Below are 27,109 nucleotides of genomic sequence, written 5' to 3'. Positions count from 1 at the left end.
ATTATACCCTCACAACACAGATGTAGCCTGTGTGCTACTTGTACATTACAGGTACTGTGTTCAGACACAGTGCGTTCTCAAGAAATCGTTTTTTTAGGCGAGCGTTCGCATAAGTCTGCAATTTCCATTGACTCCTTTGGGGACATTTCTAACTCGTTCCTGACCACAGAATCTTTGGATCCAAACTACAAGAAAGAAGATTCCACCTAAACATTCGGAAGAACTTCCTGACAGTAAGAGCTGTTCGACAGTGGAATTTGCTGCCAAGGAGTGTGGTGGAGTCTCCTACTTTGGAGGTCTTTAAGCAGAGGCTTGACAACCATATGTCAGGAGTGCTCTGATGGTGTTTCCTGCTTGGCAGGGGGTTGGACTCGATGGCCCTTGTGGTCTCTTCCAACTCTATGATTCTATGATTCTATGATCTTTACTCCAAAATGAAGGGGGGGGGGGAACCAGCCCTGAGAAAACCCTGGAAATTGCTCTAATACCTTGAAAAAGCAAACAAGAAAGAAAAAAAAAATGCTCCTTATTTGTCTTGTATTTTCTCTTGCCTCCCCCTCTGGAAAAACTGCTGCCGTGGACCAGCAAAACACAAAAAGGCAGGCTTATTGAAAGCTGCTTTTCCACAGTACTACACACAGATCTGGTTGTTGGGATATCTGAATCTGCAGTGTGTGTAACATGGGTTTGGGTACTAATTCATAGTGTTTGGATAAATGGATTTTTGTATAACAAGCATTTGGATAGCGAGACCCACGTGCATTGATTAGGAAGCCGCACAGCGAGCTTGGAAGAATTCTGCATATTTCCCATTTTAAAGCAACCCAAAGCCCTGTACTGTATATTGAGACATCAGCATGGCAGGCAACCTTTCCCGCCCGCCATACTACTTTTCTACTTGGAGTGGGGGGGGGGAGAGAATACTAGGGTTATTATTCTTTCAACCGGAGGAGCATTCCAACATGTGAGGGGCCACCTATATTCTGACATGGTACAGCCCAAGCACTGGTTGATTATCTCCTTCGGGAAGGGAATTTAACCTGACACTGCCGCGGGCTACATTCTGGAGCCACTCTATACAGAAACACAGCCATTCTCAAAAGTATGCTATGACGTGATTTGCTTACTCCCTCTCTCAAAAATTCCCCAACTCTCTCAATTCCTTAAAAATGAAGAAGAAGATTATAATTACGGAATCTCTCCCCCCCCCATTCCTCTTTAATTGGTTTGGCTCCTATTAAAAATGGACGCCCCAAAGACCAGCGAGTAGAAGTCCGCTCCCTCCCTTCCAGTTTTCCCGACTCTATGCTCCGTCCTTACACATCACGCTGAAGAGGCGCATGCGCTCGTTGGAGAGGATCTGAGGTGTGCTGAGGTAAAGGGCGGGGGAAGTGTGTCACTTCCTCTGTTGCGCGCGCCGTCGAAAGCCAACGGAGTCTACTCCTCCCCCCTCCCTCCCCCGCCGAAGCGCAACGTTTCCGGCCCCCAAGTTCCTTAGTAACAATGGAGAGTAAGATGGCCGCTTGAGTGAGCGACGGGAGAGGGAAGGGAGAAGAAGAAGGAGGAGGGGTCGGGGGTCGGGCGCCAGACGCTGCCGGAGCTTTAGCGACGACGAGGAGGAGGAGAAAGAAGAAGAAGGGGAGCGGGACGTGACGGACCTGAGCTTCAGGCCGCTGCGGGGCTGATCGCCGGACGGAGACCCCGGAAGGGCGGCGGACGAGCTGGAAGAGGAGGGAGGCGGTGAGTGACCGAGCCGAGCGGGCGCCCGGGCGGGCTCACCGGTCTGGCCGCGGAGAGCCGGCCAAGCCTGGCTCGACGACGGTGGTCTTTCCACAGCCGCACCGCTTCTCGCCGGAGCGGGCGGGGAACACGGCAGCCGGAGCCGTCTCGCTGGGGCTGGGTCGCGGGTAGGCTGTGAAGAGGGGGGCAGGGGCCCCTACCGGCCCCTTCAGCCGCCGCCTATTCACCCACCCGCGTGAGCTGCTCGATTTCTTTCAGGGGCCTGCCCAATATATCGCCCTGGCTGAGGTCCGCTGTCACCGGTGGGCCTTGCTGGCTCGCCCAGGGTGGAGGTTTTCCTTTAGGAACATAGGAACGTTGTCGTATACCGACTCCTAGAATTGTAGAGTTCGAAGTGGGCCACGAGGGCCATCTAGCCCAGTCCCCTGCAATGCAGGAATCTTTCAGCCAGCGTGGGGCTCAAACCCACGACCTCCGGATTAAGAGTCTCATGCTGTACTGACTTGAGCTAGTGATCCGGTCTTCGGTCCATGTAGCGCATTGCTGGCAGCACTGGCTGGCAGCAGCTCTTCGGGATTTTAGGTATGGGTAAAAATAAATGTGAATGACAGAAACATGGCTATGAAGGTGCCTTGGTTAGAAATGAGGAAGATATATTTCATAATGTGCTTGCCTTGATGGGGGAGTAACTAGTTGTTTACTGAACTGTATTGTCTGCGCTGACTGGCAGCAGCTCCTAGGGGTCTCAGCCAGGCAGGAGTCCCTTGTCAGCCCTACCTAGACATGGTACACTCCCCCATGTACAAAAGGCATAATCAGTAGCCTGATCTTCCTTTTTAGGGAAGGGGGAATACAGTGAAAGACCCATTGATTTTTTTTGCTGCTGGGAAAGAAAGTGAGTTCTTAGGCTGGTAGCCCAACTTAAATATTTAGACAGTTTTAAGTAGGGTATCACTGAAGTTAGTTGCTATATCATTATACCTCCTCTTGTCATTGCTGTTCACTGAACCTCATAGTCCTGATGGGGAAATCCCACCCAGAATTAGTGCTTCATTGATGTTCTTACTCCCAGAAATCTGGTCCTCCTTTTTCTGTGCTAGAGATGTCTTAATTTCTCAATAATCTCTCTCGGGGGTAAATCTCAACATGCTTATTGAGTGATTCTGTCAGGAAGGGCAAAGCACTACATTTGTTTTCACTTTCTGAGGTTTTATACTATAACCTAAATTATGGAGTACCTTTTACTGCCTTTGGCAGGTGATATTGTGGGGGGCTGGGGTGGATCAACAGAAACCACGCAGCTTTTAAAATAGGAACAATTAAAACAAAATCCTTTGACTTTTAATTTGAGCTTTGTTTATCATAAAATTCAAGTCATTGTATCAGAATATTTGGATTTTCACTTATAATTATATTGATGAACTTCGGACAATCTTTACCTGATACTAACTGGAACTAAGTTAAAACTAGGGGTTAGATTACTTCATGATGTGCAGAGTGGGTCCATGAGAGTTATATTGTTAGCCTGAGGTGCCTTCTTTATTTGCCTTATCTACTGTGCTAGTTATGTTCATGGTACAGGTAATGTAAAGAAGCTGTTCTTCTCCAAATGTTGGCATGGAGAAGAAAGTGCAACTGGCTTCAACTGATGATCAGAGCAGTATTAAAGTAAACAAGGGATATGGGTGGTGCTGTGGTCTAAACCACTGAGCATCTTGGGCTTGCCGACCAGAAGGTTGGTGGTTCGAATCTCTTTGACGGGGTGAGCTCCCGTAGCTCTGTCCCAGTTCCTGCCAACCTAGCAGTTCGAAAGCACGCCAGTGTGAGTAGATAAATAGGTACCGCTGTGGCGGGCAGGTAAACGGCGTTTCCATGCGCTATGGTTTCCGTCACAGTGTTCCGTTGCCCCAGAAGTGGTTTAGTCACGCTGGCCACATAACCCAGAAAGCTGTCTGTGGACAAACACTTGGCTCCCTTGGCCTGAAAGTGAGATGAGCGCCACAACCTCATAGTTGCCTTTGGCTGGACTTAAGCATCCAGGGGTCCTTTACCTTTTTTTTTTTTACCTTTAAAGTAAAATACTTCAGTTTTTAGTAGTCAATATTAAAGTCCAATCCAAGTTTTTAGAAAGCTGTTATATGATGGCATCATTGTGCATTATACCTTACACAAGTAAAAGGTAAAGGTAAAGGTACCCCTGCCCGTACGGGCCAGTCTTGACAGACTCTGGGGTTGTGCGCCCATCTCACTCAAGAGGCCGGGGGCCAGCGCTGTCCGGAGACACTTCCGGGTCACGTGGCCAGCGTGACATCGCTGCTCTGGCGAGCCAGAGCCGCACACGGAAACGCCGTTTACCTTCCCGCTAGTAAGCGGTCCCTATTTATCTACTTTCGAACTGCTAGGTTGGCAGGCGCTGGGACCGAACAACGGGAGCGCACCCCGCCGCGGGGATTCGAACCGCCGACCTTTCGATCGGCAAGCCCTAGGCGCTGAGGCTTTTACCCACAGCGCCACCCGCGTCCCTGTAAAAAGTCCAATCCAAGTTTTTAGAAAGCTGTTATATGATGGCATCATTGTGCATTATACCTTACACAAGTAAATGAAGGCAAAAAAGTTGGTTCTTAGACCCTGCCCAAAACATCCTGCAATCTAAACTGGGGGAACAGACAACCAGGGAAGGCAAGAATAACACCTGTATTTGCACGCATTTGCTCCTTAACATAACATTTATTCCATTTGGGGATGTGGAATAAAGGCTTGAGCTAAAAGCCTTCACAGCAATGGTGGGATTTAAAGAGGGAGAGAATTGACATTGCAGGTAGCTGTTGTGAGAGGAACCCTCAAGGACAAGGGGCAGGCATACAGTGGGTAAAATTGTTGGAGGGGAGGAGACTTTCCAGTATCTTAAAAGTCAGGTACATAGGAAACTGCCTCATACTGAATCAGACCATTGGTACATCTAGTTCAGTATTATCTACCCTGACTGGCAGAAGCTTTCCAGGTTTTCAGGTATGGGAAAACAAATGGGAATGAAAGAGAATACTGTAAAGGTGTCTATGTATATTTGTTTGTCATGATAGGGGAGTAACCAGTTGTTTACTGACTAATAACTGTTAAGCTTTATTTCTCTCTAGAGGTGTCATTGTACCTCTGGTTACAAACTTAATTCATTCCGGAGGTCTGTTCTTATCCTAAAACTGTTCTTAACATGAGGAACCATTAGCGAAAGCGTGTCTCCTGCTGCACACGCACCTCCGAAGCGCGATTTCCGCTCGCATCTCAGAGCAAAGTTTCATCTGGGAGCAACTACTTTTAGGTTAGCACATCTTGTAACCCGACGCATGTGCAACCAGAAGCGTTCGTATCCAGAGGTACCACTGTGCTGTGTCTCACTTCCTGCCAAGCTCAGAAAAAAATTAACGCCAAGAATGTCAGTGTTTAATTTGGAGCAGTTATAAAAAATCTGGGATATATTTGTGTGATTTGACTGTCCAGGTTAGAGAAGAATTGTCCTCTTATTTTGTGTATTGTGTGGTCAGAAAATGACATGCATGGGTTTTTTTTGCTGCTAGGGTCTTTCATAAAATGTTTCCTGCTTAATATTTAATCTAAAAACTGCAAGTCTCGAAAACTTAACCTTGGTGGCAAATTTTACTAGTATGCTTGTATAAAGGAGGAGGCTTACAGGAGTGGGTTGTTCCTTTCTAGGAACCCATATTGGAATACTTAACTGAAACTGATGCCTCTACATTCACAATTTATGTCTTATTATTTTTTAAGTGAACTACACATGGCCTTGCAAATTTTGTGTTTATCAGGATACCTTTACTAGACTGAGTGGATCAAAAACAATCCTAAATGGTAGATTTGTTATAGTGAGGCAGTGAGATTGTAATACTAACTATGTTGCCTAAAAGCACAATGGCTTGATCCTCTTGAAGTGGCCCTACATGTACAAGTGGGGAGGTGCCTGAAGGAGGCTCTGGAATGAGTTAAAACTGCTTTAGGCAAGTGAAGTGTACAATTGTCAGTTCTTCTCGCAGTTACTACTTGCTGTCTTTTCCCTGTCCAGCTTGTTTCTGCTCCTACGGTTTCTACTAAAAATGCAGTGTAGTTCTAGTGTTTTATATGCACTTTTTATTGTTCCTCCAGGCTTTGAGTGGTTCCTGTAAATTCTGGGGTGAGGGGTTGCATCACTTGTAGCTCTGTGCTTAAGAGATAAGCAGGCCATCTCTCTCCCCGCCACCCCAGTTTCAAACCCTGGTTAGCATTAATGATGTTTAGCAAAGGTACAAACATAACAGTAAACATTAGTAGACATTGATCAATGTAATGTGTGTACAGTCGTACCTCTGGTTACGCACTTAATTCATTCTGGAGGTCCGTTCTTAACCTGAAACTGTTCTTAACCTGAAGCACCACTTTAGCTAATGGGGGCCTGCTGCTGCCGCGCTGCCGCTGCACGATTTCTGTTCTCATCCTGAAGTAAAGTTCTTAACCCGAGATAATATTTCTGGGTTAGCAGAGTCTGTATCCTGAAGTGTATGTAACCTGAAGTGTATGTAACCTGAGGTACCACTGTATTCAGTTGTTGACAAGGTTGTATTAAGAGGGTCTGATACTACATATAGTCTAGCATGATCTTACTTATGGAATGTTGCTCTTTGGGCATTGATTCTGATATAGTGATTCTGATATAGAGTATTCATTGGCATTCATGTGGAGGTGACACATTTAGGATGGGCTTGGTTGCCACTGTTCCTTTCCAGAGGGTACTTGACCATTGTGGGAGTAAAATTGGTGGTAAAGGGGAAACAACAGGTCAGTGTCACTGTCACTTGAACCTAGTCTTCAGAGACCTTTGGGACTAGTGAGAATTGTAAGACCTCTGCTTTCCTGAAACATTTATAGTGGTGGAATTTTTCAGCCAGTCTTTGATAATGCTGTCTTTAATAGAATCCTGTACTCTGATTGGTTTCATATAAGCAGAATAAATGGCAAAACTATTTCTGCACATCGTGTTATCACACTGTTGCCATTTGTTTTACATAATGCATTGTTTTGACATTTTAAATTCTTGAGGTTTAAAATTTTGGAAGTTTAATTTGTTTAAAATTTTGTATTTTTAATTGTTCTAAGACATTTTGAGTCCACCATGGTGAAAAGTAGGAAATGAATTTTTAAATAATTATGTTGGAGAGAAGGCCTTGTGATTTGTAGAGACTTAAATATTGTGCTTAAAGATCCTGTTTTGACCTTGCAGTTAGGTATTATAAAGTGGAAGTTGGTACTGCTTGTTCTGGACACTGCAACCTGTATTTCCAGGAATCGTGTGTCAAGTGTCACTTGACTTTCCATTTTTGCTGAAAAAAAGTATTGAATTTTAAATTGCTTCTCAAATTCAAAGAAGTTGAATTTGACAATTTTTGTAGACATAATTAGGTCTATGATATCAGAAAATGTTTAGAATTCATGATGGTCAACGTATTGAATAGTATAAAATGCTTTATAAATATGGTAATATCAGAGAATTGTAGCATTGGAAGGGACCATGAGGATCATTTAGGCTAACCGCCTGCAGTGCAGGAATCTTTAACCCAATGTGGGGCTCAAACCCATGACCCCGAGACAGTGTTAGAAATTAGCTGGGTACTAGGTGCATTTTGCTACTGGTGTGGGCCCAATTGTGACCATGTGGAGATCTCTGGATGCCAGGATGGCAACTGACATCTCCATCTGGATAGCCTCTCCAGCTTTCTTAAGCAGGTAAGCAGAAGAACTTACTTATTGCATTTATATCCCACCTTTATTTCCAAGGTGGAATACATGGTTCACCCCCTCCTCAGTTAATCTCTGCAATCACCCTGTGAGGCAGGTTAAAAGGCTGTGCCTGGCCTAAGGTAACCCAGTGAGCTTCATGACTGAGTGGACATTTGAACCCTGGTCTCCCAGGTCCTAGTCCAGCATTCTAACACTACACCACACTGGCTTCCCAGAGCACTTCTGCTATGGGGCAGTGATATAAATTAAGTAGGTAAATCAATACAGGGAAAGCTGTCACCTAGAGAAGGATCTGAAATATTTTCATTGAAGCTTGAATTTGTTTTATTCTGGATTGTTTTATTTGATGTTTTAATGTGTTGTAAACAGCTTTGATATATTTTTTTCTTCTGAGCTCCACCATTTGATAATAAATTGTGGGAGATAGGGACGATAGTGACAGGAACTTGGATAGTGTCAAGAATCGAATTAAGTGGAAGTGTTCCCTGCTCCTCTGGGAACACTTCCAAAGTTCTTGCTGGCCAGCAATGCTGTTCCATTAGTGTTGGTTCCATTGGTAGGTAAAATAAAAGCCTGTGACACCTTAAAAACTAAGACGCTTATTATGGCACAAGCTTTGGTGGACTCTTCATTTCCATAGGTTTATAACCCAACTTAAAAAAACAAAAACTTCCCAACAAGATGCATCAGACACAGGTTACATGGGTCACACTTTTATATAAAAATGGTAATTAAAACACATAAGTGTAAAAATGAGTACAGTGGTACCTCGGGTTAAGTACTTAATTCGTTCCGGAGGTCCATTCTTAACGTGAATCACCACTTTAGCTAATGGGGCCGCTGTGCCGCCACTGCACAATTTCTGTTCTCATCCTGAAGCAAAGTTCTTAACCCGAGGTAATATTTCTGGGTTAGCGAGTCTGTAACCTGAAACGTATGTAACCCGAGGTACCACTGTAACAGTAAAATAAATACGAATATAGTGAATAGCCTGTGAATACATTAAAACAGAAACCTTGCCCTGTCAAACCTTAAAATTAAATACAGTGTCAGTAAAGTAGCACCATATATTTCAGCTGCCTAAATAAAATCAAGAAAAAGCCACAGACCCACATATAGGCTTGATAATGAAGAGCTTGTCTTATACCTGGATCAGGATCCACAAATGTGGAGCCATTGTTGAAAAAGCTCTTTCCCTTGTACACACACACCCTAGCCTGATTGCTCTCCCAGATGGGCATAGTTGGCTACAATCCACAGCTCTCTGCTCATCACTGTTGTAGGCAAGAGTTCTTCTGGGCTTCTGTGTGCTTCCAGAAGAGCCTTGGGGTGAAAAGCAAATTGATAGATGTATTGACTGGTAGCTATAGTGTCATGATTCAGATTTTCACTTCATCCCTGGAAGCAAGTGGACTTTGAGCTTTGGCTCAAGCTCTTGTGACCATGATAATAGAATCATAGAACTGTAACGTTGGAAGGGACTCCAGGGGTCATCTAGTCCCACCCCCTGTAATGCAGGAATCTCAACTCAAGCATCCATGAAAGATGGCCATCCAACCTCTGCCTATAAACCTCCAATAAAGAGAGTCCACCACCTTCCAAGGGAAAAATATTGATTGCGCTCTTACTGCTTCTCAGTATTGCATGTTAGATATTCTGTAATAAATTAGTTTGTAGGGCAGTTGTGCCTCACTCTTCCATGTGAGTATGTGTAGGAAAGGAGATTTGGGCTCTATGAAGAAGTTCACTCCTCAGATACCTTTAATCTCTTACTTACTCATTCTAAACCACAAGCTTGGAAAGAGCAACTTCCCTCATTATGTGGGATAAGAATGTTGTCCAGGTGACAAACAGGAAAATGGTTTTTAGTCACTGCTATGCCACCAGTGACTTTCATAGGCATTTGTTTTCTTGTCATTTTTGTATTTACTTCTGGCTTGGTACAGAAATCCAGGATCTGCAGGTAACAGGCCATGCACCCCCTGTTTTGTGTGTGTGCGCACGCTATACAAAAATCACAATGTGGGAAAAGCTATGAAGCCAGTCAATGCCTCTACATATATCTGTATATCATGTGATATATCTGTATATCATGTTGTTTAGCTGATGATATAGCACAATGTTGAAAAATAGATACTGCACACATATTGCACTTCGGTTTTACTTAAGGAGTTTGGTGGCACTTCTGATTGCCTGAAATAGAAGACCCATACCTTATTGATTTTTACAACTGATACGATGTTTCAGATAGAGACTTCTCACATCTGGACTAAAACCAGGGAAGATTAGATTCAAATCTTTACTCAACCATTATTCTCTTTAGGAGCCACTTAGCCAGTCAAATACACTCCCTCTGATCAACCTCACAGGGTTGTTGTGAGGGAACTATGTACATTACTATGAACTCTTTAGGGGAAGAATATATTGTTGTTATTTTATTTTATTTTATTTTATTTTATTTTATTTTATTTTATTTTATTTTATTTTATTTTAATACTCACCCTTCACCCTAAGGTGTAAGGGCAGGTTACAACAATCTAAAATACATTATAAAGTAGAACAGGAAGGAACGCATACAAAGTAATTAAAAAAACCCTCACAGACTACGGAGAGTAACTTTAAATTAATCCATTTATTGATATACAAAGCTTAAAAAAATTAAATGAAACAAAACACATGTTACTTAGAAAATTGAATTGGATAAAATTAGATAAAATACTATATTTAAAGCATAAGGCAATTGGATATGTTTTGCATATGAATTAAGTATAATTGACAAAGCAATCAGTCAAAGTGATTTTATATCCTTTTATATCAATTAGCAATGGAACCAGGGGGCTGGACCTTTCCATTGAGTTTTTCCATTAATTTTATTGTTCTTGTGGGCAGACCCACATAAGATGTAGACAATGAATTACCACCGTCTATCCGGGAGGCAGAAAAATGGGCAACTAGGGCCGCTGCTGTATCAGCTATTCCTCATTCAGGGAACTTTGACACATATCTAGTGCTGGTTTGCCGAAACACGTTATACCTTAACTTTTTTGTTGGCACCATGGCTCCTTTTACAGCCACTCCAACCGATGCCAAGGTCTTCATGACCCTTATTGAAAGCAGCAAATATATACACAAAAGTCGACTCGAGCAGTTTCTTCAGCTGTGACATAGTGTCATCCATTCTGATCCATCATGAGTGCTCAACAGTGTGCATAAAACATACCATAACTGCTGGGTGTGATGCATATGTAGGCCTAGCAGGACCCAGATTTCCAGCCTGTATAGGGGGAGTTTCACAAACAAGGGCTTGACACAGAGAATGATGACCTCTCCTGGGCCACAGACATACAAGCTTCTGAGGGCAGAACTACCAAGATCTTACCAATCTTAACACATGAAAAAGTGTGTAGGGCTGTTTGGGGCCAGAGTTGTTTGGGGCTTTAAATGCTAACATGAACACCTTGAATTGGGTCCAAAAATGATCTGGCAACCAATACGGCTGTTGAGGCTGTGTTGAGATCTAAATGAAACCCCAGCCAGTAATCTAGCTTCTGCAGTTTGTTTGGACCAATGGAAGTTTCCAAGCTGTCTTCAAGGGCAACCCCTGCAGCAGAGCATTGCAGTAATCCAGTGTGGATTACAGTGACCATGTTATTCCTTTCCCGAAAGGGTCATAGGTGGTGGATGGAGGCAATAATTTTGTTGTAAATATCTCATATGAAAAATTACATGGCATGTTTCAAAGAACTTTTATTTATGCTCACCTGATCTAGTAGTGATGGTAATGCCCTCAAGTTTGGGGTTTTGTTTTTGTTTTGTTTTGGGCGGTTAGGGGTGCTTTTAATCCTTTGCCCCAACTATGTCTCCAATTTGGATTGGTGGGCCATGCTAGAGCATTTTGCATTAGCGGGGTGGGGGGGGGGACGTCTTCCCATTTGCATCAAATTTCAGGTGGTGGGGACAATAGCAGGGGGCAAAGGATTAAAGCCCCAGCCCCCATGTTATGCTCATGATCCCCTTTAGACCCCTGCTCCAATTTATGGAGAAGAAAACAAACGTACATCCTGCACTTCAGGGCACAGATTTGGAGCTAACAATTGTCTATTTTGGCCCTTATTTTATTATGTATTATTCTGCGTCCTTTATTTTGAACCTGATTCCCCCCCCCCCCAGTGTGTGCATGTTTCACATTTAGCAGACTGCTAGCAGCTGTAGTTTGAAGAAGTGATTGGATATTTGGTTGCAGGATATATTAAAACACTCTTTCCACTAAGCAGTCTGCTTGCAGAAACCACATATAAGCCCTCAAACATCTTTTCAGTTATGAGGTGCTAATTTTGTGGTTGTGGGTGTTTTTGAGTATATAAATTGATGGGAGCTAAGTGACCTAGCTGGTGGAGAATTGTGATGGTTTTCTGGTACTTCTCTCAAAGGTTACTCACTTAGGCTTGGATGACAATGCTGTGTGGCATATCAAGTGATTTCTGGTTGGCAGCATGGTCCTCTGGTCATAGTAGACAATGGAAAGCCCTCCGCTTATGGCCCCTGACTAATGGAATAGATTACTGCAGTTAAAACTAAAAACTAAATATGTTTGTATCTTTACAAATCATGCAGATCTTCCTTTGCATATTTTTTCACTGTTCTGCATGGTATTCTCTTTTATTTATGATGCCAAAGCAGGTAACAAAAAGTAAGAATGTAAACCATTTTTTTAAAAAAAATATATATTAAAATTTATTATAGCCAGCAGCAAAATGTAGGCTAAAATTGTATAAATAGGAAGAGAAAAGAGCAATAAAATTGGTAGCCACATGTTAAGATTCTTGGAGAATAAAATGGTCTGAATGTTTCCCTTGGGATCTTTTTCGGCAGCCTTCAGCAACATTTGCCCCCCCCCCCTTTTACACTGCCTTCCCAAAGCTGGTAAGTGAAGTGCTGGGCTTTGGAAAGGAGGCCTGAGGGCTTAAGAGTCCTCCTGCCTCTTTCCCAAACCCTCACTAGCGGAGATTGGGGTGTGTGTCAAATTTTGGCTTCCCCCCACAGCAAGACAGTGTGTGGCCTGCAGGTTTCTGTGTCAGGAAGTGTGCTTACAGCCCACTTGGTATGAGCCCATTTGGTATCTAGACCTGGGCTGGATAATTAGGATTGGGTTTTTTAAAAAGAGCCTGAAATACTTAAGAAACAAAACCATTATTTAACCATTATTTCAGTCTGTTATTTTTTAATGTTTCTGTAAAATTATGTTGCACCCACAGATTAAAACTTTACTCTTCTGGTATATTATATGGATTATATGGTTCTCCAAACAAATTGACTGTTTCCTTTTTTGTAGACATTTTCCCTACTTTGATCAACATGGAAAGCTCAGATTCTAATAATAAAGGAAGTGTCGCTCAGTCTGAAGCACAGCGTCGGAGTCAGCTGGACCGCCTGGATCGGGAAGAAGCTTTCTATCACTTCGTGAATAATCTGAGTGAAGAAGACTACAGGCTAATGAGGGATAACAATTTGCTAGGCACCCCTGGTATGTTACTTCATGTGCTGGATGCAATTAAAATCCTTTTCAGGTGTGGAAATTCTGCCACTGAGATGTGATCAAAATTTACTAGCTCTTAACTGAGAAACAAGGGTTGAAAATAATTGCTTATGTCAAAATTGATTACACGTGGTATTCTGAAGGGCTCTTGCTTTCAACATGTAAGGCATATTGTGTTCTCCAGGAACTAGTGCTGGCCCTGCTAGTCAGCTGTCTTGGTGGCATTTGACCATGATATCATTCAAAGAAGCAATGCACAATGAAGCGAAAAAGCACTACTGTGCAGGTATCCGCTTCACTTTACTAAAGGATTGAAGGCAGCTCCCCCCCCCCCACTCCCCCAGCCCTTCTGTAGATGAGAAGTAAACCTAGTTAGTGGCAGAGCAGAGATGCTACTTCTGACCACCTGTTACAACTGCAGTCCTCTCCAGACAGTTTTCTATGGCAAAAATCACTGCCTTCAACTGCCCATGTCTCCCATCCTTGTGTGGGTTTGGGGTGCTTCAAATTTTTTTGACAGACTGATGGTCAACCAAAAATGTTTTGATCCATCGATTCCTGACCCTACCAGCTACCTTCAACTTTTCTTTTCTTTTCTTTTTTCTTGATGAGCATGCATTGCTTAGCTTTTTTCTTTCCCATAAGCTGACCTTTTAAAAATCAGTGCTGATTTGGACTGTTAGCTTGTGTACACAAGTGCAACGCATGTCCATTCTTTCGCTCTTGACATTTTTCCAGCTGTTTATATTTCTTACAAATCCACGTCACCACTCAGGTTTGTTGTGGCTATTTAGCATTTGGCAAAAACAGTTCTAGTATCCCCCCCGCCCCCCAGTCCTGTCTTAGAAACATTTTTTTGCCCTCAGCATTTGTATTTTTTGAACTTGGTCACCCTTTCTATTGTTTTACTTGTGGTATATTCATTAGAATAAATGAAATCAAACCTTTATTAGGCATTATGCAAATAAAAACCGTAAGAAGGAAAATAACATGTAAAAGCCTTGAAATATATATAAAAAGGCAGCAGTTGGCTACAATCATATATATATATATACATATAAAATCAGTGGTTTTCCTTGTTAACCTGCTCCTTGGAGGACTGCAGCCAAAAACTCGGCTACCCCCGCCGTTACCCTTTGGTCAACGTCGGATAGGCAGGATCCCGCACATTCACCTTGCTGGGGTTCCAGACCACCCAAAAGAGGGGACAGCACGCGTTGACGGAGCGTACTGTACAATGGGCAATGAAAGAGAATATGCTCTACAGTGTCCGGGACATTCATAGAGCATCTGCAGAATCTCTTGTTTCTAGGGATGTTTTGATATCTTCCCCAGACAAATGCTGAGGGAAAGACATTCAACCGGGCCAGCATAAAAGCCCTACGTTGGGCTGGGATTATTAATTTAGTGACGTAATTGACTCTGCTATCTAAGATATTTAAATCATAGAATATGGGGGAGCAAATTTTATTTACAGCTGCCATAATATTTTGTCTCTCCACATCCTTTAGTCTAGCTAGGATATTATGGAAAATGTATTGCTCATTAGAATTATACAGGGGCTCCAGCTCGATGCCTAAAGATTCAATCTTTTTTTCGAGGTACTGATACCATCTTGATTTATAGGAGTCTTTGAGCAGATCAGGGAGCAGGCTTGATGGAGAGCAGCGAAAATGGCACCGTAACCAGTACTTTATTGAGGTGGACCAGGCCCAGTATTCCATTGTGTGTATGCCTATTTCTGCACACATTGTTTCATATTTGATCACAGCTGGGAGTCCAAGAATACGTCTCAGAAAGCTGGAGTGAATCTTATTTAAATCACTGTTATATGCTTGAATCCATAGCGGGATTCCATAGAATATCTGGGCTTGCACTTTTGTTTGAAAAATCTGATTGGCCGCAGGAATAAATTGATTACCTTTCTGATAATAAAAACGGGCAACTGCTGATGAGGTGCACTTTGCCTGTTTTATGGCATTTGTGCGATGACTTGCCCACCCTAGATTGCTCTGGAATAAGATTCCCAGATACCTATAGATTTTTACTTGTTGGATTTCTTGCCCTCTTATTTTCCATTTCTCTAGTTTCCAACCATTTGAGAAGACCAAAATTTTTGTCTTCACGTAATTTATAGAGAGTTTATTACATTCGCAGTAGAGGGTCAGAGAAGATATAAGACGTTTCAGACCCAAGCTCGTTAATGATAGTAGGACTGCATCGTCTGCGTATAATAAGAGAGGAACTGGTTTCTGATTAAGTTTAGGGGCATGTGATTCTATTTTTTGAAGGTGATCTGGCAAGTCTGATAAGAATAAGTTAAATAGAAAGGGGGCAAGAATACATCCTTGTTTTACCCCTTTCGAGATTGGGATGTCTGATGAAAGATGACCTATGGTGTTAAGTTTGACTTGACAGACATTGGAAGAGTATAGATTTTGTATTAGAATCAATAAGCGCTGATCAATTTTTAGTTCTGCGAGTTTCCTCCACAGCTTTGGGCGGTCAATTGAGTCGAATGCACCACGAAAATCTACAAAAGCAGCATATATCTTAGATTGCCTTTGGGATCTATATTTTTCAACCAAATGCATAAGTATAAGGCAGTGGTCTAATGTAGAGCAACCTTTAGAGAAACCTATTTGTTCTTTCCCTGGTAAATTTAAATTTTTCATCCATATAAGGAGTTTAGATAGGAGGTGCTTAGCGTAGATTTTCCCTATCACTGATAGTAAGCTTATCGGTCTGTAATTCTTTGGTTCTTTTGGGTCGCCATTTTTAAAGATTGGGATAATTATTGATCTTAACCATATCTCCGGTATGATCCCATCTTTGTCTATGAGAGTAAACAATTGAGCTAGGGGTTCTGCCCACCAATCTATATAGGTCTTAAATAATTCTATTGGTAGACCGTCTGGCCCAGGCGGTTTCCCCGATTTGAATAAATGTCTCCCCCCTCTTATGATTGCCTGTTCTCACCACTTGGTTATAAAAACAACTTTGCTGATTCCTATCGCCCCTATTACGGCCTGTATTATACAACACTCCCTCCTGCTTCCATTTATTTAATTGTCTGTTCAGACAATATACTTTCAAACAGGTATTTCAGAGCGTTGCAGGTCACTCCTCACTTCTTCTTTTTGCACACCTTTGTGAGTCTTGGACTAAATGTGATTGGTGACTGAACTTAAATTGAATATCATTTCCCTTTTCTTGTTATGTTGTTCCCTTTGGAGGTGTTTTGTAAATTCCTTCGTTCTCTTTTCTTTCACCCCCCCCAAACCCAGTTTATGTTGCTCGTTTTTGCTTTCCCTTAGTGCAGACCCTGCTGTCAAGTTCTATTTTTTTCTTTCCATTTTCTCTTTCTGTTATTTGTTATGGACTATTGCCTGTCTTTGATTCATCATGCTTCCTTCTCAGTCTTGGAACTTCATTTTGGGTTCAGTCTGTAATGCTTCTTTTACTGTTGACTCTTTTTTAAAATATATATATATATTTAGCTGTGGTGTCTCACTTCAACAATCTCTGGCATGCTGAGATTTATATTATGTCAGACCTAGGAGCATCTGAGCCAGTAGTTTTCTTTTCCTCCTTGCCATCTTACTACATACCAACCACATTGTCTTATAATTCTAAAGTGTGGTTAGCACTGCACAGGTGAACTGCCTCCCTCCTCCTGTATTGTTGGGAGTAGGACTTCTGTGGAGATTTTTTTCACTTTATAAGAATATCGCCATATGTCCTGTAAAGAACCATTCCAGTGTAACAGGCCACCTTCATAACCCTTGTTTTGAAGCTGTCATGTTTCAGAACTTACTACAATTTGTTGTAAGCTGGAATTCCTTGTTTGTATGATCCAACAAGCCAACATTCTTCACAAAGTGAAACTAGTCTCTGCAGAAGCCCTCCTTCAGGTGGTGTGGGAAGGGGAGCCCACAAGACTCATGCTTTGTTCAGCCTTCCTGTAGCTCTATGACGTAGCACTAAACCATAGTTTAATCTGAAGTTTACCATAGTTTACATCTGAAGTTAGCTATTCAGTGAAGAATAGAATGCTTGCTTTTGTTCTTACTACTATGCCTGACTTTTATTGAGTTGGATATTTCTCTTTTCACTTCTCATTTGCTTATGGGTGCACTGGTTTTTTTCTGAGTCAAAACATACATCTCTCAATTCATGTTTTATTTACTGTTCTTCAGGTATACAACCTTACAAAGTAGTTGTACAAAATTTTGATATGCTGTAGTTAAAATAATACAACAGAATTGAGATACATACAACAGATGGCGATGGTCAGAAGAGCATTTTAAAAGCCAGATAAAACCCATCAGTTGTAAATGATGGTCTTCACCTGGTGCTGAAATATATCAGAACCAGCTGCGCTACCTGGCAAGGGTGGGTGAGGGTCAATTTTGCAGACATCTCTCTCCCTTAGCATCCAGCCTGTCTACACATGGGGTGCTTGCTTTCCTAAGAGGGAGTGATGGAACAAGCATTTTGTTCATGTTCTTAGTTGAGCACAGCTATGTCCTTAAAGCCACAGTCTCAGCAAGTCTTTCCTCATGGCTTTGCAGGCATACCTGTTTGATTATTTGATTGTTGTTAGCCGCCCTGAGCCCGGCTTCGGCTGGGGAGGGCGGGATATAAATAAATTTTATTATGATGATGATGATTATTATTATTATTATTATTACCTGATTCCTATACTATTAACTCATGTGAGCAAAGAGTGCTTTCAAATAAGGAATCCTTGGATGTGAAAATTGATCTGTAGTGTGTGCTACCTCTCATCTTTCAATCCTTGCACAATCCTCACACAAACTATTTAGCAGTAGTTTAGGAATTGAACTGTCAAGCAAATACCATATAGGCTACATACCTGCCTAGTGGGCACTTCCCAGATCCTAAATAATCTGGATCCAGTGAGATGCACAGCCCTGGAAGTCACAGGTCTCTCTTTAAATATACCTGACCTTTGTGCCAAAGAAAATATACTCTTTCAACAGAAGGCCTATCTTGGAGAGCTGCCTCCATGTGACCTGACTTCTTATACCTCTTTAAACAAGTGGCATCTCTGATAGCTTACTGTTTCTTGGTCTGTGCCATTCCCCCCCCACCCCCCACTTTTCTCTAATCTTTCGCTTGGGAGCATCCCAAGATAATGATAATTTGGAAAGTTGTTACCTGTGTTTATCAGATTCTTCAGAATTTTGAATAAAAATCATGGTTTATCTGGAACACCTCTTGAAAACTATTTCCGCAGGTGAAATTACTGAAGAAGAGTTGCTGAGAAGGCTGCAGCAAATTAAGGAAGGCCCACCCCAGCAGAACATGGAAGACAATAGAGGTATGTAATATTCATTGAGAGCATCAAAAAGAAACCTCTAGCCCTGGGTTGCCTTGAATGATGGTCAGGGGTGCCGCAAGCAACGCTGGCCTCTGTCCCTCTTTTCTTCCCTCCCTTCCTCTGATGCCCTATCACATCTCTGCCTCCCAAAGGCTTGCACAGATGTTTGTTGCAGCAGCTCTGGCTTCAAGCTGCCCAGGTGAATGGTGCCTCTGGTGCTGGCCAGGGGGTGCTTCCCAGGCACCTGTGGAGCAGTGTGAGGAGGCACTTCTCTTTGGGGCAAGGGAGGCAGCTCAGAGGTCAGGGGCAGCAGCTGCAGCTGCCCAAAGGACTCCCGAGGAGAGGAGGATGAGGGAACACTCCACAAGGGAGGGGTGAGGTGCTGCTGGCTCTGCAGGCAAAGGGTGACATAACTGAACTCCTGAGCCCCACAGGGGTTCCGCAGAAATAATGTAGTTGGTCAAGGGAACCATGGACCCAAAAAGGTTGAAAACCTCTGCTCTAGCCTGTGGGCCCATCAGACCACTTTCTCATTTGGCCAATAAGACAGTTCTGGCCAGGCCACGCCCACCTGACACTGAATTTGGGTTTTGCAAAAATCACCAATCAGCTGGTCATCCAAACCCTGCAGTTTGCAAGTGGTGCAGTGTTCATTTGCACTTGCAAAGCACTGTGCATTGGCCCATGTGGTTTGATTTCAAGAAAACAAGCCACCTGACAGCATCAGCTGAGGTAAAACATCTTACATTAGGAATTGTGTTAGAAATTGGAGGAATAGAAATTCTGAAGCCAGGGATGTGCAACATGTCAAATAAAACAAATTCTATCATTGTACTCCTGGGATTGCACTTAGTCCCGCCATTGGCTGCTTTATTGTGGCATGTTTTTTTAAAAAAAATAGATCTGTTTGTTTGTTCACATCCCTGTAAACAGCATTTTATTGACCTTTACCTTCTGTCAGACTGAGGCTACTTGTTTTTTCTCCTCTCATGCGACTTCATACCTGGGAAGTAGCCTGTAAGCCTCAACATTTTATTGTTGATGACATTATTATTAAATCCCTGAGATGTTTTATAAGAAGCAGTTAATCATAAATGGAATGAAAGTACAAAGCATGCTGACTAGGAGCTAAGTCCTGTTGAAAGAAGTAATGATTCAAACATGATTTTTCCAGGCAATGAACATGTCTAATATATTTTCTGAGCTAGCTTCTGCACTGGCATGCTTAACATTGGACATACAGTGGCTGCAGGCCTGGTTTAAATAAGATTCTTAGCTTATGCATGGATGATAACCTACCTGGTGTTGCACTGAAACCAGGCCAGGCCTTAGTGGGAAAGCTTTTAAGTAAGTGTGCATAGGATCCTGCTGCAGGTGTTTCATCTTAAGAGGTGGTGCACAGATTGGATCTGCTGCCTCTGCCATGGTTAAAAGTACAGGTGGTGACCATTTTAGGTGCATCCAATTGCTGAAAGATTGCCAGTGCCCAGGTTCATTTGGACCCAGAATGAGGCAGAGTGAGGGTGGAGAACTAATTGTCTTTTTTAAAAAATCCAACCACTCCTGCATGTTCCCTCCTACGATTCTGCGTGCTAAATGTCTTGTGACTTCCATAAGACTCCAAAATGGTGTCATTATTATTATTTTGTTAATGCTTACACTTTCTCCATGTCCATTTTGGCATGCTGCTCCTGAGAGTTGACTAATGGGCCAGTGTGGCCCTCAGCCCAAAAGAAATTTACCATCACTGCTTTCAAGTACCACAATACCTTTTCATATTGCTTAGCCCTTACAAAACTGATACCTTAATGACAGCCTAACAAGGTTTCTGTTGCTGAATAGACATTTGAATCGCATGCACCCTGGATTGAGTTAACCTGTCTTAATGATTTTTACTGCAGCTTTGCTGTTCTTATCAACTTAGTGAGACACAATGAGCTTACAGGGTCTCTTAGAGTGCATTTATAATTACCATTATGGTTCCTACAGTAAATGCATGCATGTGAAAGTATCGTGGCTCAGACTTGTTTTCAAAACCCTAACTCATAGCAATGTTGGGAAAGTGTTTAGCCCAGAGTTTCTCCAGTTTCCTAACTCTGGCAGTTGCTCTTGTCTTGCAGGTGCAGAGTCCGCAGAAGATGTATCTAATGGCGATTCCATAATAGATTGGCTTAACTCAGTTCGACAGACTGGGAATACAACACGAAGTGGGCAAAGAGGAAACCAGTCTTGGAGGGCAGTGAGCCGGACTAACCCAAACAGTGGGGATTTCAGATTCAGTTTAGAAATAAACGTCAATCGTAATAATGGTAACCCAAATCCTGAAACTGAGGGTGAGCCATCTGTGGAACCGCCCAGCAGAGAAGAAGTGGAAAATAACCAAAGTGATGCTGAGACTCCAAGATTTGAGACTCCTCCTGTTGTAGGGCAGCCTGGACCAGAAATTAGTCCCCCTGAAGTGATAAATGAAGCAGTTGCTCCTCACAGAGGCCTGAGGAGATCAAGAAGCCGAAGTCCAGAACAGAGGAGGACACGAGCTAGGACTGATAGAAGTAGGTCACCCCTTAATCCAATGAATGAATCTGCACGTCGGGTGCATCATAATATATCTTCTCAGACACCTGACCTTCCCCCAGTAAGTGAAGCTGAAGGGAGCTCTAGAACAAGACAGCATATGGTAATAAGGCAGCATACAACTACATCTGAGATGCCCAGTGAAAATACAGTGCTATTTTCAACTCCTGAAGCAAGACCCTCTCCTCAAGCAACAGCTCCTCCAGAAACAAATGGCAGTGCAGAGTCTGCAGCCCCTGGACAGAGGCCTCCAACTATTGTCCTTGACTTACAAGTGAGACGAGTCCGTCCAGGAGAATACAGGCAGAGAGACAGTATAGCCAACCGAACCCGATCAAGATCCCAGACCCCAAACAATACTGTGACATATGAAAGTGAGCGTGGAGGTTTTAGACGCACATTTTCACGCTCAGAAAGGGCAGGAGTGAGAACTTACGTCAGTACCATTAGGATTCCTATCCGTAGAATTTTGAATACAGGCCTGAGTGAGACGACGTCTGTTGCCATTCAAACCATGTTAAGGCAGATAATGACTGGCTTTGGTGAGCTCAGTTACTTCATGTACAGTGATAGCGATGCAGAGCCTGGTGGCCCAGCACCAACTCCAAATGTAGAAATGGCAGAACCACAGGGTGGAGATGCCAGTGGAAATAGTAGTGGTTCAAGTCATGAAGGTCCTGATCCTTCTGCACCAGGAGAGGCATATGAAGGCAATAATGAAGGGGCATCCACAGCTAGTGCTAGGCGAGAAGGACGGAATGCCAGGGGTTCTGTTACTTTTGAAGAAAGTGGCTCACTCCCATTCCTGAGCCTGGCTCAGTTTTTTCTGCTTAATGAAGAAGACGATGACCAACCCAGAGGCCTCACCAAGGAGCAAATTGACAACCTAGCCATGAGAAATTTTGGTGAAAGTGATGCTCTGAAAACCTGTAGTGTCTGTATTACAGAATACACAGAGGGGAACAAACTGAGGAAGCTCCCATGCTCTCATGAGTACCATGTGCACTGCATAGATCGCTGGCTGTCAGAAAACTCTACCTGCCCAATTTGCCGCCGAGCAGTCTTGGCTTCTGCTAACCGAGAGAGTGTTGTCTAAGCAAGGTGTGAACTTTGAGCTGAGTGCACAAGATGAGCTAGCAGTGGGCAAAGAAGCCACCTTTCTGTGGCCACTTTTTGTATGGTAGGTATAAATGTAAAACAATCCTCCCGAAACAACCCTCACTAGTGGGAACCTTCTTGATTAAGGTCCTGAAAATGATACTGGGTTTGTGTCATCAGTTAAAACAAGTGAGAAAAAAAACACCACTACATTTGCCCAAAGACACTTGCCTGCTGTGTTCTCAGTTTATTCCAGCACAAACAAGGTTCACATCTTTCCTCTCCCATCCCAGTGAGTGGTGAATGCTGAAGATCCCAACATTCTGCTCTTCCCTGTGAAGAATATGACAGGAATCATTCAGCTACATATACAGCTCATGTTTCACTGTGGATTAAAGCAAAAACTGAACAATAAAATTGCACCCCTGAATATGATTTAGTTCCCTCCTTGTATAGGGTATTGAACATGGCAATGTAAATAACACTAATATTAGCCCTCTCCCACTGTACAGCTGTTTTTAGCCCAACACTATGGTATGCCATAGAATGAGCTGGTAGTTTTAATGGGGATATTTATCTTGCTGTGGAAATATGTTAATTGCTTATGCCTGTTATAAATGAACACACTTTTGTTTTTAAAAATGTAAAGCTTTTTGTATAGATCAATAAAGTTTTAATTGCACTGCTGTACTAATGCCTTTGGAATGAAAACCATTATGGTTAGAAATAATGCATTGGTGTGACTCTCCCCTGCAGAGTGAGCAAGATAGCAAAGAGCTGCCCCTGTCAGTATTAAAGTCACAGCATGACACCCAAAACAGCCCAACAGATAGAAATGGGGTGTTCATAGTTCACTGCTTGGGTGTAGGGGTACCACTGAAAAGACACAAATTGAAAAACTTGGTGCTACAGGGACCTCTTCCTAAAATACAGATCTCTTTGATGCCCCAACCCTGCAAAACAGGTGGCTAACCTTTAATCCTCCATAGGTTGTTGGATGCCTAGTTCTCATCATTCCCAATCTTCATGGCCCGTAGTTGGGGAGGATGGGAATTGTGGTCCAAGCAACAACTGGAGAACCAAATGTTTTACATTACTGGCAGCTTTGTAATAAGTTTGCCTCTCCCCCAGATCGTGTATTACAGGCATATATATACAATGTGTTTTCTGCGGGCAAAGTACTTTTATTGCTCTGCCTGTTCTTTGGGAACCTACAGCTTTCAGCATAAATCCCTCAAGTAGTGGCTTGTGTATTTTTCTAAATAACAGTTAAATTGAATGGTACCACTTCTTCCTTCCTTTGAGGTGGAAGAGAAACTAACAGTGTATCTGTTCAATTTTTAAAATTACAGAGTGGGTGGTTTTATCAAGCTTAGAATCCTGTGAATTTATCAATACATAATACTGTTAAGTAAGTTAATTTAGAAATTCCTTTATAAATCAAATAATTCCCTGTCCCTGTCCCTGTCCCTGTCCCATACATACTAAGAGTCAAGTTTTACTGAGCAAAACACTGTATGTTGCTTTTGCTTACAGACTCTTGATATTTGCATAATCTTGGATATATAAAAGGTAAGTTTTCAGTTGGCTTTATACAGGCAAAAACAGTCTTGCTGCTTTAATAAAACATTTTCAGCTAGAGAAGGATTTCATAGCACCTCTTCTCCCTCTCCTTTGCTGCCTGAAGTAGATTATATATAAGTACAAAATTTTATGTGCAAGGTTGTTCCTCTCCCACAGAATATTCATACCTTCAACTTAGAGCAGCTTTCAAATAAAAAATGCAGATAGAGGTACTCTTCTAATCTTGTTGGGACATGCATTCATTTTTTTCAAACATTAAAAGTGATTAATGGAGGAAAACTTGTTTGTATTTTCATTCAGAAATGCAGTGAAGCCTACATTAAAAGCTTTGTTGCAGATGTGCTCTTGACCTTTGCTTTAAAAAGGTAAAGGGACCCCTGACCATTAGGCCCAGTCGTGACCGACTCTGGGGGTTGCGGCGCTCATCTCGCTTTATTGGCTGAGGGAGTTGGTGTACATGACTAATCCGCTTTTGGCGAACACTGTTTACCTTCCTGCCGGAGCGGTACCTATTTATCTACTTGCACTTTAATGTGCTTTTGAACTGCTAGGTTGGCAGGAGCAGGGACCGAGCAACGGGAGCTCACCCCGTCGCGGGGATTTGAACCGCCGACCTTCTGATTGGCAAGTCCTAGGCTTTGTGGTTTAACCCACAGCGCCACCCGCATGCACACAAAAGCTCATACCAAGAACAAACTTGGTAGGTCTCTAAGGTGCTACTGGAAGGAATTTTTTTATTTTGTTTCGACTATGGCAGACCAACACAGCTACCTACCTGTAACTTGTACAGTGAAATCAGGTTTCTAAATAGCAAATTGCCAGGTTCCTTATGGAGAAAGGCAGGAAAGCTTTAAACAAGCTGGTTTCTTTTCCTTTTAGGCCCCAAATGGTTAACACAAGTGTATGTGCAGCAAAGCCTAGTATAAAACAGCTTTTGCACAACCTGTGGACTAACTTGAATGCTGAAGTTGCTTTTAGGAACTTGGCATGTTGCAAGACAGCTGTGGGTGGGGATGGAAGGAAGGATGGATGGACTTATCTCTGGTTCTTAGATTAATACTAAACACCTGTATAGCTCCTGTTCCCTAAAACAAAACATGAATGGAACAACCTTCACTTGTTGCTGCTGTTGCTATGGTAAACTGCCCTTGAATGAAGGTCTCCACCTTCAAGGGCAGTTTACCACAGCAACAGCAGCGATGTAGCTATTGCCTCTGCTTCCTTGCTTATTTATTTATTTAGAGCATTTCTTGCCTGCTTTTCAGCCAAAAGGACTCCAGGAGCAGTTGACATATAGTCAAAATGAGACCGACCCTACCTGTAGGCTTACTGCCAAGGGAAGAGTAAAATAAAAACTCATATACCAATTGCTAAACAGCTCCTATAATGTCCAGCTGGCACAGCTGAGGGAGAGGAGGTGCCTAATAGAGCTGAGCCCCCAGCAAAGATAATGTAAGGAGCTCAGCTTATTTTCCTTCCTGAGGCTGTCTGGTGGAGTGACTGCCCCCAGAGGGGAGGGGAGGGCTGGCATTTGTCCAGTTGCCTTTTACAGCTGTCTTACTTTACTGTTAAAATGGCCAGGGGTTGTTTGAGGTGTTTGTGTATACTAATTCTAGCTCCCTATATTTCTCCTACCCCTGCTTCAAAAACTGAAGGAACTTCCGCAATCTTTTGGTGGCATGGAGCTGTGTTGACTATGAACCCCCCAAATTTGTAATCCCCTCCAATCCTATGCCAGATTTTTGCAGCGCCACCAAAATTGCATGATACATAATGCAATTAAAGCAATTAATTCAATTTTGTTTGAGTCATTCCAAACCTGTGCTTAATATTTCAGTCATTTTTCAGTGCCCTCAAAATGAAGTAATTGATATATCAAACTGGAATTCCTATTTTACACCACTTGAAATCCAACACTGTCTGATCTACTCTAAACCTGTGCCATAATTCTGCAGTTGTTTTTGCAGCAGCCTCTACCAAACTTTTATGTTTCTATGCACTGTAAATCAGCAGGTGCCAAATTATTTGTATTTGCTGCATAATGACTTACTGTTCCTTAGGTCATCATATTCCTCCCACATGTCATCATGTCTCTGACAATGAGCCACATAATGCTCCATGGTGTTCACACTGATCAGTGTTACCAGTTCCTCAAGAAGCCCACAGCACCTCTTAAGAACATATGTCACATCACCTAGTTTTGCCTGGATTGGTGTCTTTCCAATTTGCACAATACACTGAAGCAGATTCTTGTCATTAGGTTGGGTAACCTCTACAGAAAGAAGGATTTCACAGTTCTTCTGCTTCTGTCACCTTGGCATTCTGCTGGCATTCTGCTTGTAGCCCTTTTCTTATGGTGGCAGCAACAGTATTTCTCCTGTGTGACCTCCACCAATAACACCTCCAGTTCTTCTAGTTCCAGTCCTGGTAGATGAGTGTGGCTTGGCTGTACTCTGCCCTTTGCTGCTCTGGACATTTGCTACCTTCTTTCACACTTGTAAAATTTAGCAATAATTCCGGTAACCAAGCTGCATTCTGCAGTTTCACAGCTGATTTTAGCAATACCACCTGGCAATGGTTCATGGTGGAATAAATCTGCCAGATACAAAGAACGTGCCCTTCTTTTATATGTATGAGCAGGCACACCCTTTCTCACTATGCCTGATGCTTTGTTGCCCAAAGTAAACTCATTCACACTGTCCACAAATTCCTACATTTGATTGGCACAGAATATCTGTAAGACTGAATCAAAGGCACATGTATTTATTACTATTGTTAATATCTTGTTTACCCGAACTGATCTCAATTAGTCTTGTCAGGAGACTGTTGGACAGTACAAGTTTGGCCTGACTTGTACTGTCCATGTGCCACCACTCGGATTATTTTGTTTTCTTGCTTCCTTCAACCACCCCACCACCACCCCAGTTCTCATTGTCATCTTACTTGACTATACAATGGTACCTCGGGTTACATACGCTTCATGTTACAGACTCCGCTAACCCAAAAATAGTACCTCGGGTTAAGAACTTTGCTTCAGGATGAGAACAGAAATTGTGCGGCAGCAGCGGGAGGCCCCATTAGCTAAAGTGCTTCAGGTTAAGAACAGTTTCAGGTTAAGAACGGACCTCCAGAATGAATTAAGTACGTAACCAGAGGTACCACTGTAAGTGATTGCCAGATAAGAAGAAACATCAGAGGGGCTTCGACTGGGATGGTTCCATGCACTTCTTTGGCTTTACACAAACTGTCAACTCTGGTACAATTATACTCTGCCATCTGTCAATCACCTCCTTGTCATCATTCCCCAAAATTGTACTTAGTACACTGTTTGCATTCCTGACCTGGGTATTGCTACTAAATTTGTTTTTCTCTTGAGCACTGTCATTAATTACATGGGATTCTGGGAAACTGCAGAGATCCTCATTTGTTTCAGAAGCACATCGAGCACT

At 42.7% G+C, this 27,109-nt stretch overlaps 1 protein-coding gene across 1 annotated transcript; it reads left to right on the top strand.

The window, feature by feature from the left end:
- The first annotated feature begins 1,449 nt into the window (after window positions 1-1,449).
- On the top strand, window positions 1,450-22,758 carry RLIM (ring finger protein, LIM domain interacting). Its single transcript, XM_082208316.1, has 4 exons — window positions 1,450-1,740; window positions 12,854-13,045; window positions 18,321-18,404; window positions 20,525-22,758. Exons 2-4 carry the CDS (start codon window positions 12,877-12,879, stop codon window positions 22,072-22,074), a joined length of 1,803 nt encoding a protein of 600 aa, XP_082064442.1. The 5' UTR covers window positions 1,450-1,740; window positions 12,854-12,876; the 3' UTR covers window positions 22,075-22,758.
- The last annotated feature ends 4,351 nt before the right edge of the window (window positions 22,759-27,109 follow it).

The sequence above is a fragment of the Podarcis vaucheri genome (genome assembly GCF_965113315.1).
Source record: "Podarcis vaucheri genome assembly, chromosome: Z".
NCBI classification, from domain to species: Eukaryota; Metazoa; Chordata; class Lepidosauria; order Squamata; family Lacertidae; genus Podarcis; species Podarcis vaucheri.
Note: the sequence above shows the minus strand (reverse complement) of the source record. Positions and strands in the feature narration are given on the sequence as shown.